The sequence below is a fragment of the Nicrophorus vespilloides genome, unplaced genomic scaffold (genome assembly GCF_001412225.1).
Source record: "Nicrophorus vespilloides isolate i.1.1-1 unplaced genomic scaffold, Nicve_v1.0, whole genome shotgun sequence".
NCBI lineage: Eukaryota > Metazoa > Arthropoda > Insecta > Coleoptera > Silphidae > Nicrophorus > Nicrophorus vespilloides.
Genome location: NW_017097255.1, coordinates 1 through 12,206, shown reverse-complemented (window position 1 = coordinate 12,206; position 12,206 = coordinate 1). Strand labels below are relative to the sequence as shown.

The 12,206-nt window shown below is 32.2% G+C and overlaps 2 protein-coding genes across 3 annotated transcripts; one reads left to right on the top strand and one right to left on the bottom strand.

Annotated features, from left to right (window-relative positions):
- Nucleotides 1-4,973: 4,973 nt before the first annotated feature.
- On the top strand, nt 4,974-8,954 carry LOC108559574. The gene is made up of 13 exons (XM_017916902.1): nt 4,974-5,127; nt 5,201-5,322; nt 5,376-5,558; nt 5,622-5,874; nt 5,939-6,150; nt 6,211-6,396; nt 6,453-6,597; nt 6,648-6,842; nt 7,392-7,507; nt 7,567-7,743; nt 7,798-8,226; nt 8,281-8,466; nt 8,518-8,954. Exons 1-13 carry the CDS (start codon nt 5,106-5,108, stop codon nt 8,854-8,856), a joined length of 2,565 nt encoding a protein of 854 aa, XP_017772391.1. The 5' UTR covers nt 4,974-5,105; the 3' UTR covers nt 8,857-8,954.
- Nucleotides 8,955-9,829: 875 nt separating this feature from the next.
- On the bottom strand, nt 9,830-11,378 carry LOC108559573. Of its 2 annotated transcripts, none has more exons than XM_017916900.1 (4): nt 11,240-11,378; nt 11,099-11,183; nt 10,870-10,955; nt 9,830-9,923 (listed from the first exon to the last, which is right to left on the bottom strand). In XM_017916900.1, the coding sequence occupies exons 1-4, from the start codon at nt 11,304-11,306 to the stop codon at nt 9,853-9,855; spliced, it is 309 nt and encodes a 102-aa protein (XP_017772389.1). In that variant the 5' UTR covers nt 11,307-11,378; the 3' UTR covers nt 9,830-9,852. The 2 variants fall into 2 exon arrangements, with proteins under 2 accessions (XP_017772389.1, XP_017772390.1); XM_017916901.1 differs by having other exon boundaries at nt 9,839-9,945; nt 11,240-11,376.
- Between the last annotated feature and the right edge of the window lie 828 nt (nt 11,379-12,206).

The following is a 12,206-nucleotide window of genomic DNA, read 5'->3' as shown; positions in this document are numbered from 1 at the left end:
TTTCAAATCAGAAGATTATATTGTAATAAATGTATATAAATCAATTTGATTTTGAAAACAAATAGATCATTGCGCATTGTAATCCATTTGCGCAGTTCTTCGTTATGTAATCTCGATGGAAACGGTACAAAGGTGGAACATTGCATTCTACTCGTCACCAGTCTCTTTCGTTTGCTATTGTTAAGAACGAAACCGCCCGAAGGCTTTTGTTTGCCCCCACAAAAAAAAATGTGAGTGTGTTTCTATGTTCTCTTCAAAATATTGATTTATGTGTCTATCCAAACAAGTTTCTTGGATTTCCCTATCTCTTTTAACAGAACCGAAAACAACATTGTACATTTCTGGTTTTGGTTTTTACTGCACTATACCATAGCCAACAGATGTCTAAGCTCATAGGAATGTCTTATTTTATATGCTTTTTCACATTGAAAAAATATGTACAGTGGAACCTCGCTTAACGAGCGACGTTTTGCATAACGAATGATGATGAGAAGAGAAGTCCCGGATTGCGTGCTTGCTGCATCATTTTCAAAACTTGTGTACACATATCATATGCATTTTTGAATGTGTTTCACTATACGACTAAAAATCCGGAAATTTTGAAACTACTTGATTATTAAAAAAACACTATAGGAATGGCTATTATTATTCATCTTTGTACTTCGAATCAAATAGATATAGAAAATTTTCAATAAATATTCGATTTGCATCAAAAAATAAAATTAAATTTTAATTCAACAAAAGCATAAGTCATATAATGTTCAATGTGTAGAAAACAAATTTGTTTTTTTTCTGATATAATTGAATAAAAGAGATAACATTTTTATTTATAGACAAATGTGTTGTTGTGAAACTATCAGCAGTAACTATACTTTATTTATGAGTTAATAATAAAAAGCAATCAAGTTTGCAGAATACATTACCAACAGAAGTACGTCATATATATTTTTGTTTACAAAATTATAAAAATACAATGGAATCTCGCATAACGATCACCTCGTATAACGAAGATTTCGCTTAACGAGCAAAATTAATTGTAAGAAAAATGAGAATTGTGGATTGTGTGCCTGCTACATCATTTGCTACAATTGTTTCACTATAAGAGTACTTGATTATACGAGTAAAAATCCGGAAATTTTGGAACCTCGTTAAGCGAAGTTCCACTGTATTTAAAGTTATGTTATTTTATAGATATATCAATAAAAAAAACTTTTAGGGAACATTTATTAAGCTAGAATGATTATATTTTCTATTAATAGAACAAACTAATTAACACTGTCAATAATTGATAAATACTGATAAAAACAGCAATCGATTCAGCTTGGCGCTAGTATTAATATAATAAACATGAATACTATACCTGTATTACATAAGTTGACATACGATAAGTGCATGTACGTTAATCGGACGAATAATTCCCATATGCATTTACGTTCGCACGAGCGTACTCGACATTCATACGAACGTTAATTTGCCGTCATCCAATGTTTATATTTAATATATAACTTCATGCTAATATGTAGCTACTTTCATAATATTCAGCTATTGTTTTAGAATCTACGGCCGGTCGGATAGAAACTTTAGGCCGTAGTTTGAATTACGGGGTTTAATCAAGGAAATTTTATTTCAAAAGTTAAATTGATATTATTTGTACGTTAAGTGAACGTTTACAGTATAGGAATTCAACTGCTATAAGACAAGGTTAGTTTTGATGAAAACATGATGGTTAAATAAAATTATTGGTATTACTATGATTACTACAATTAAAAATCGTAGTATCAATGGTTTCTCTCATTTAAAAAAATATTATTATTAAAGAAAGGTTCGTTGACATTTAAATGTTTTTATATAAAAAATTGATGGAATTAAACAAAAAAATATGTTTAGCTGCTTCCGAAATGCCGAGGTCTGAATGCATAATAAATATTTAATTTATATCCAACAGTGCTGAACGTGTTATGAGATGATTCTATAACGATAAGAGGAATATAAACAGAAGTATGTATTTCAAGGTGTTTTGTGAAACTTTCATTTTCACGCTTTGTTTCACAAATTGAAAACATACATGTACACTCTTTTGACAAAATAATTAGGGAAAGTGGAAATGTATAATTACATCCGTATAAATCTGGATTAAGCAGTAATTATAGCATATATTACAAGTATAGGTATGATAATCTGCTTTAGATCAGAGCTTTAGCGAAGTAAATGAAAATTTATTGTCATATTAAAAGAAAACCTTCTTTTCAACTTTTATTTAGCAATAAATTTGCTCACGAATCTTTGAAACCAAGATTTGAGAAAATGATTATAGTCGCATGCAATATTACTTCTTTGTCATAAGTTATTTCCAGCACGATTAGAGTACTGCACGTGATCATGATTAGTTCAATTAGGAAAAACGTGGAATCATTTCCAAGGTTAATTACTTTGTTAATATACTTACATACATTCTCTATATAGTAGAACCTCGCTTAACGAACACCTCGCATAACATAAAATGAATTCTAAGAAAAATGACTTGCTTAACGAGCGAGGTTTCGCATCATTTCTGAAACTTGTGTACAAATATTATGTGTATTTTTTAATATGTTTCAATATACAAGTAAAAATCCGGAAATTTTGAAACGGATTAAACTCGTTAAGCGAGGTTCCACTGTATATGAAATATTATTAAATCATAATCAATACATAATAAATATTTTTATCAATTGACACCATTCAAGATTTTGCTTGAATTCTATCAATAATTTGTAATTAATTTTCTATTTATTTTTTTCATTCACTATTTTTTTTTATAGTTGACTTGTTCAGAAAGTTGATTGACCTGATATTATATACAGTTAGCACATGTTATTAGTATTATTATGTTACTATTCACTTACATAACATTCAATAAACGCATGCAAAATTATATATTTTTTGTAGCTCACTTAAAATAGTTAACTGTAATAGTTAACATCAGCTGTTTTAATAAAAGTGATTTTTTTAATTTAACTGAAAGAAAACTATATTCCTTTTGATTATACAAACAATCAGCGTCAAATCCAAATTATATTTCTTAAATTTCTATAAATAATTATTAAAAAAAAAATTGTGTACTAATTTTTTAGAAGTTATTTTGTAAATTAAAATTTAGTTTTAATTGTCAATTCCTATAGACTAATGATATATTTATTCTTTTTATTATTTCAAAATTATAGTATAGCATTGAAATGAATATGCAAGGATATGAGGAAGATGCTTCAACAATAAGTATTCATCTGCAGCAGCGGTCAAGGCGTCTCGTGACTGGTGATTGTTGTTTATTTGTACTTCTGTTTTTTATATTCATCAAGTGCATTCGGTTATTATTATTGTTGGAAAACGCAAACATTGACTTACTAATTATTACTTAAAATTTAATCTCTATATCATTCCGAAACGATGATTAGTAAATCCCCTAGTTCTTATATATTTTTCTCCTAAGTTTAAACATGAAAAGAAAAATTCTTAAACGGTAACAACAGAAACAAAAATACGTGCTTTATTTTTGTTATTTATTTATAACGAATTTCTGTCGAAATAAATGAGCAGAAATTCCCAGAGTTCTTTTAATCTTGAAGCTCATTAAGAATGTATGTTATTATTCTATTCATGTTTATTGTTGTCTTCGACGAGTACAGAAATTCACTATAAACGATATTGTTTTTACTTATGTACGTTTTTTATTTTCTTAAGTATTTACATACAATCTTTTATTGTCTTTTCTTTTAATTATTTACTTAAATTTGAAGTAAAAAATACAATCTCAAAAGATACAAAAGATTTTTTTATATTAACCTTAATTAATAATGTGTTTGTATTTATTACCATTAACAAAAAAAATTCTTATGAGACATTTAATAACAAAGAAAGAATTACGTTAAAAAAAATATTAGAGATCTGCAACTTATTTTATGTATTATTTCTATAATTATTTATTAATATTCCATATTTGTTGCTATAGTTTTTATGCACTAAAACATTATTATTATATAATTACGGTACGAAAATATATTTTTTTTGGGTTATAAATATTAACTTCGTTAATTATACTCAATGTCATCGAAATATTTGGTATAACTACTCTTTACATATATATTAATTTAATAATTTACTAATTTTTGAGCCAAAAAGTTAAAGATCGAAGTCTTTCTGCCTATAATAATTATATTTATTGCAATAATATAATTATAAATATTTAATATAATAATACAATAAAAAGTTAACCGCTGCAAACCAATTTTATTATTTGCTCTAAAGTTGATTGTTTTCTTCACAGACTTAATTAATAAAAATGATCTTTGATTTGATTCAATGTACATTTTGTATATTGAATTTTTTATTTAAATTATTAGCTTCATTTAGAAATAAATAATGCTCTAGTGTATCAAAAAAGAAATGTAATTTTGTGCGTGCAATTTTCTTCGTATCGCAGTTTCCTGTGGTCGCCTTGCGTAATCATTAAATGCAATTACCCAAGCAAATTGTAGAAAAAGTATACGGTGTCAGCGATTGCGATTCCGCTAAATCCACTATAGGCATCCTGTTCGTCGTCCACAAAACCAAAAAGAGATTCCGGCACCACCGGACACAGGACATCGTGGTTATCGCCGTCTGCGACCAGGGTGGTGTTCATGAAGGAACCAGTTATCAGAACCAGCATGACGAGACAGAGAGAGTCCTTGAAGGATTGGCAAGCGTCGGAGAGAAACCGAGAGATCTTTGAATACGGCGATCTCCGATTGCGGTGCAAAATAAAAGTAGCCTGGTCAAGTTTATGATCCCGTCAAGGTCAGGATTTCCCTGTGACGTCAGGTGCGCTCTACCTGTTTGCTGGCTTTATTGTTTTTCCATTGGCTGGGCCTATTCAGGAATGCTCGAAATGCCCGATCTGAAGCATTGAACTCCTGCGCCAAAGCCGAAGCGCTATTCGAGCTCCGCTGCTCGTCGAATCAGTTGTGTTTATCGGTATCTAAAGTGTTGTTTTGTTTATTTATATACACGCTGCCGGAGCATTCTTTATCCAGTGGTGACCTCAACGCGCGACGTATCTCAGAGGGTCAGCAGACGTTCTTTACAAGATGTCCACATTTTTGCTGCTCGGTAAGTGAAAAATCGATGAAAAAAAATAATGAAACAAGAAACGTATTTTACATCAAATTTAATTACTTAATAGGTGTATTGCTCTGCTCGCCGCTAATATCGTTAGCAAATGCAGCGCAATCGATCGAACATGACGATTACATGCCCTTATACGAGAACGGTCTTATGGATGAATTCGACTGGACACTTCTCAAGGTATTAATCTTAAACCTTTAATTAGAATCGCTCTGATCTTACTTGTTTGTTAGGCTGTGGTCAAGGAGAACCGCGGCAACATCATTATTTCGCCGATCAGCTTGAAAATCGTCCTGGCGCTCGTATACGAAGCCGCCGCTGGAACAACCGAAACCGAGCTTCGCGAGGTCCTTAAATTCCACCAGAACAAGACGTTCGTTCGACAGGAATACAGCAACATCATCGACTCTCTACAAGTAAATCAGCAGTTCAATAAAAAAAAAATAACAACAAGTGAAATAATGTAAAACTAATTACAGAACTACAAGAAGTACGGATGCGACGATTCCCAACCTATAGATTCCAACGAGCTGTACACTCTGAAATTGGGTACTCGTGTTTTCTTGGATGAAAAGATACAACCTCAGCAGTTGTTCCAGGCGAAAGCATGCGAGAAATACAGGACAAAGATCGAGCCTACCAATTTCGCGGATGCCCAGAGGGCGAGCAACACTATTAACGCGTGGGTGGACAAGTTGACCATGGGTAGAATCAATAAACTCGTGACTCCAGGTAAGAAAATGATATATTGATTATTATTAAGCACGTTTAACGAAAAAAAAATGATTGTTTGCAGATGATGTTAATAATGCGGTTATGTTCATCGCCAACGCTATTTACTTCAAGGGTTTCTGGTACCATCAATTCCCTAAGAACGAGACAAAAACCGGCGGATTTTATCTTACGCCGAAAAATACCATCCAGGTGGAGTACATGGCCAATACGGACGTTTACTTCTTCACGCATTCCAAGGAACTCGACGCCAAACTGATTCGCATCCCCTATAAAGTAATGCCTCTTTCTAAATGTAAAGTAATAAATGTAATTATTTTTTTTTATTACGCGCAGGGACTCAAATTCTCGATGATTATCATGTTGCCGAATGCTAAGGCTGGCTTGGAGGACCTCATCAAGCAGTTAACCATCACTAAGTTGAAGAACCACATTGGTTTGATGGACAAGACAAAAGTTGATCTGATCCTGCCTAAATTCAAATTCGACTTCCAAACCAGTATGACGGACGTTTTGAAATCAGTAATGCAATGACTCTTTTCCCTTGGTAATTTAGATAACTATGAGTTCATTTCCAGTTGGGATTAGTGTCGTTATTCCAAAATACTGCGAGTCTTCCGGGAATTTTAAGGAGTGGCGGTGCGCAACTCCAGGTATCCAACATCATGCAGAAATCAGGAATTGAGGTCAACGAAGAAGGAAGCGTGGCTTATGCTTCAACAAGTAACTATAGCTAGAATCGTTAAGTGATCACTCTAACTTTTATCTAACAGCTATCCAGATTGCAAACAAGTTCGGCGATGCGCAGATCGACTTCAATGCCACACATCCGTTCCTCTTCTTCATCGAGGATCAAACGACGCATACCATCCTCTTCGTTGGAAAGGTGGAAAACCCGTTGGATTCGAATCCAATCCCCACACCGAGTCGCTTCGGCGATAACAGCCTGGACCAGACTAATTTGAACGGTAAGTAAGTTGCTGTAGAGAAGAAAAACAAAAAAAAAACAATGTAGTGAAAATAAATGTTTTCGTGTAGTAATACTTTTCTTTATGGACACGAAAAAAGCATTGGAAATACCCAAGCGTTCAATATCAAAGTAGATAATTTGATTGAATGCTCGGAATAACCCATTCATTGATATGATTATTAATTAGTAACTATTTCGTGTCTGCTTGGGCATGGCGCAGCAGAAAACACTGAATCTCGCATAAACGGTCGACCAGTATCACGGGAATTCCAAGGTCGCTGCCTGCGACATTGCATTGGTTTTGACCAGTGGCCAGTACAAGTGTGCCCAACGCAATAACTACCTCGCTCGTTTAACACCTGACATAAGTAACACAACAAAAACATGATCTGGATATTTCTCTTATTCTCAGGTAGTCATTTTGTTGATCACGTGCAAAAGAACTCGTAGACTTGTTTTTAAAATATATATAATATATTTTAAGCTTTGCGCAGTGACCCTAAGGTTAACTGATTACTTTAATCGAAAATATTTCAAAATATTGCAGCTCCAGCCTCGGGTGCCAACAACTATCCGAATCTTTCGCCGAATTTAACACCGCTTAATGAGCCAGAACAAGCCATCAGCAAACGCTTCAACTATTTCGACTTAGAATTACTCAGGGTATGATGAATTTATCTATGCTTTATGTAGAAACCCTTGGTATTAATTGTTGTTATTAGGAGGTTGCCTCTGATGAAAATGTATTCATATCGCCTGCCAGTATCAAAGCGACTTTGGGGATGGTTTTGGAAGGAGCCAAAGGCAACTGCGCTGAAGAAATAGTGAAGACCCTTCGATTGCCGTTGAACCAAAACGATGTTAGGAAACAACTCGAACCTTTGCTTTACGACCTATCTGTAAGCTTTGATAATATCATATAATCAATTTTATTTGATTGTATTCGATTTCAGGATAGAGGCGCGCATTCTTTATTAGAATCGGTGAACGGAATATTCGCCTCCAATAAGTTAACCGTTTCGGATTCCTACAGGAAAACAATCGAGAAATACTATAGAGGTTTTGTGAAGACACTAGATTTCACTAACTCTGAAGCGGCAGCGCATTTGATCAACAGCTTGGTTTCTAATATCACTCGAGGCTCTATTAATGAGATCGTGAACAGTGACTACGTAAGGCCGGACGCTGGTATGGTGGTCATGAACGCATTGTACTTCAAAGGACTTTGGAAGAAATCCTTCGACCACAAACAGACTGTTGTGAAATGCTTCCAAATGCCTAACAGGCAATGCGTAAATGCCTACATGATGCAGAATACCGATAATTTGAACTACAAGCTTATCGAGGACATCGACGCCCACGCATTGGAAATCCCATACAGCGTAATATTATCATTGGTAATTTCAATGTTCCCCAAGTAATTATTGTTATTACAGGATGACAAATACGCAATGCTAATTCTGCTGCCACGCGTGAAAAACAATATTCACGCCTTGATCAAGGATTTACAGCACGCGTCCTTTAGGAATATCGTGGATAAATTGGAGATGGCCGAAGTGCAATTCGAAATTCCAAGGTTTGAAATCGAATTCTCTACGGAATTGAGCAGACCTTTACAAACAGTAAGTTAACGTTATAATTTGCATAGTTTTCTTTCAACTGTTGTGTTTCAGTTGGGAATCCGCGATATTTTTGGAGACAAAGCCAATTTGAGTGGAATCGTGACCAATAAACCAATTTTCATTGACAACATCGTGCATAAAACCAAGATTACTGTAGATGAACGCGGAACTATTGCCGCTGCTGCCACTGGTGCTGTAGTCATACCACTGATGGGAGCTTCCAATCCAAATGTGATTGCCGACCATCCCTTCGCCTTTTTCATTTACAGGAGGGACAACAAGAACGTCCTGTTCGAAGGCATCGTCAATAAACCCTTAGAATATAATAGAGGTAGGAGCACCAACTTCTACAATCCAAGGGGATTCACCAATCAACCCATATCCGGTTGAGTATTCGATCGATACACTCAAACTTTATTCTCGCATAACTCTTTCCTTGTATAAGTTATATATTTTTTATTAATACAATATATTCTTTCGTAAAAAAATACGCAAATGCCTAAACGCTTTTCATTTAATGTCATCCGATGAGTCGGTACAATTTAAAATAAATTAGTACTGGAAAATTTCCGTTCAATTAAGTTTCACAAAAAAAAACATGACATACCATTAACCGTTATGATTACATTTTTTTTTGGAGTTCAGGATGATTCCGAAATACAGTTAGTGAATAAATTAAAAAGTAATAAAACAAGCTTTCTCTCTGTTTACAATTATGATTTAAATTTATCACAAAACGTATTATGCTTTTATGGATTGAATGTAAATTTTAATTTGGTACATAATATCCATATTTATATTAATATGCTTGACTCACGCATCATATGTTTATATAATACTCATAGATCGCTGTTTATAAATTGATGTGTTGTAGCTTTTCAAGTATTCAATTACGTAAACCGAGGATGCAGAATAGACATATGCTCATAAATTAATTACCTAATTAGTGAATAATTGTTATAAAGACAAAATTAGATAATTAGTAAATAGATTGAATAGGAAGAAACAAATTAGTCAATTAATTTATATGATTCATTCAATGTTATTAAACATGAAAAAACACTCAAAAATTATACAGATAAAAAAATGACTGCAGTTAAAGTTACATAAAAGTTAAATACACTTTTAGTTAGAAGACAGATTTGAAAAATTATTAAGAATTATAAATGAAAATAAGGATTTGTATGGTCATGAAGGATTCAAAAAAAAAACAAAACATTGATTTAACAAAGATTTTTTTTATTTGATTTTTAATACAGCATTTTAAAGGATAAAATAATACATTACTGCATATGCTTAACTATTATTACTATGTTTACTGTTATACAGTTTTATTTTATTTTTTTCATACTTAATTATGTTTGTTTGGTTATATACTTTATATACTTATAAATCAAAGTTTACGAAGAGTATGTTGAAGTTATCCAATCTATGCCCAGAGGAGATTGTTATGAAGCCTATGAAGAAAAACAGATCGATCTGCGTAAATTACAATATATTAGAAAATTCGGATCAACAGAGTTCAATAAGATATTTCGATTAACTCAGTTTAATTTATTTCTCATTGAATATATTTACGTTAGTTTTCGTCATATTTAATCCAATTTTTTGATTCTACTTCTCAAAACTTTTGTTAGTATAAAATATTAAATATAACCGTTACATAAAGTTTAAAGATTTTAAAGTTAATAGAGTAAAAAATTATTAATTACTGAATATGAAAATGTAATAAAAATAGAAATAATAATGAAATGTCGTAGATATGGTTAATCAAAACGAAAACATGCTTGGAATAAGTTACATAGGAATGGAAAATTATATTTACAAAACCTAACAAAGACACAACCTAAAAATGATTAAAATATGGAGTATAGTAAATTAACTAAAATCTGCTATCAATTAATGAATTGTATAAATGCTTCTGTCTATATACCGGACTGTTTGAAACCGGATATGACTATAAAAAAGAATAAACATATCATTGATGTATACAAAAATAATTTTGTCCACAAATTTTTATTTTGATGAATTAAAATTTAGTTTGACTGATTGATTTTTTGTTGAAAAAATCTAATTTAAAAAATGTATGTAGGAAAAATGAAAATTTAATTTATTACAGCAAGTTGCTTTCTTTCATAAAATATATATATTTTAAAATTACCGTGATTTTAGTAAATTTTCAACAGAATATATGACTTTATTAAAAATTTGCGAGTTGCAACAATAAATTTCATAGAAAAAATGGAAATTTGTCTTGTGAGATAATGTTATAAAATAATATTGTTTGCAGTATGAGAAATTTGCTAAAGTTACCGAATAAATTGTCATCTCTAAAAAGATACCGAAACGATATCAATAAAAATAGGTACAATTTCGTAAAACAAAAAAGAAAAAATTGTATACCGTCTGGTTCCGGTGTTTTCTGAGGGGGAGGTTCGTAGGTTGACTCAGTGCCGCATTCATAGTTTTCTTCATCCCATTTGTGACTCCTGAAATGAAATAATTTTTGTATAACCGCACAAAATTTTCGCAGCATTTTGCAATACAAAAAGTGACACAAATTGCAGTCAAAATAACGTTTTTCCGCATGTCTCTACAAGCATATATGTATAAAATAAAGGATTTTACTTACTTCATGCAGATGCACCGATTCTTGATGCAGAGACTGTTTGGCCCGTTGCAATCAAGAGTCTTCTCGCAGTTGTATTCGCTCATCCCTGTGCAATAATTGTGCAATTAGTTGTGATATTTAGTAAAAATAAATTTAACTTACCCATTACAACATTAAAGCACAGGAGACAAACAATGGCGAAGAAGGATAACTTTTTGAAGAGCTTCATAGTGGTTGACTGTATTGAATGTATTTGATCAAGAGCTAAAATGCGACTGCAGCAAATGCAAATCCTGCGCGCCTTTCATATACGGTGGTTAAGTGACTGTGCCCTTAATAAACGCAAAGTTTAATGCAAAAATTGTCCTGTAAATTGACGCTTTGTTAAAGATGATAGGGATACAAATAAGAATCGGAATTGATTCACTTGTGCATTGCAATTATCTAATTTATTGTGCACTTTAGAACGTATTTTATCGTTGCATTTAGAATTAGATTTGATGATTTTAATCAATTCTAATGGTGGAGGGTTCCTTCATTCAAGACCTCGCAATCAAACGTTGTTACATGTTCATATAATCTGCGCAGAGAACTCTCAATATCAACAACAACTATGCTTGCAAAAACAACCGAGAGGAAAATTTCAATGCTCATACAAATTGAAAAATAGGTTTATCTGTTATTTCTATAGGTATATACAAAGTAAGTTTTATAAAGATATTAATATATTTTTAAACTCTTTTACCACAAAAACAAATTTGCAAATTTTTAAGTGATAATAAAATAATTAATGTTAATCCAAATCAATTTTTTTCCCTCCACTTTCTAGTAAATTAATTAAGTAACTTTAAGCAAATCACTGCTATTTCGACCATTTTAATTTCAATTTTTCAACTTCGAACGCGTATTACAGCAATACGGATAAGAGTACAGGAAAGTATCTATACTTGCTGGATTCCCCAAACATTCAGCTTTCATATGCATTATTGGATTTATTCTATCTATTATAGTTTTCGAGTAAATCAATGAAATGTGAAGACACTGCTTTTTCGACCGTTTTAATTTCAATTTTTCAACTTCGAACGCGTATTACAGCAATACGGATAAGAGCACAGGAAAGTATCTATAC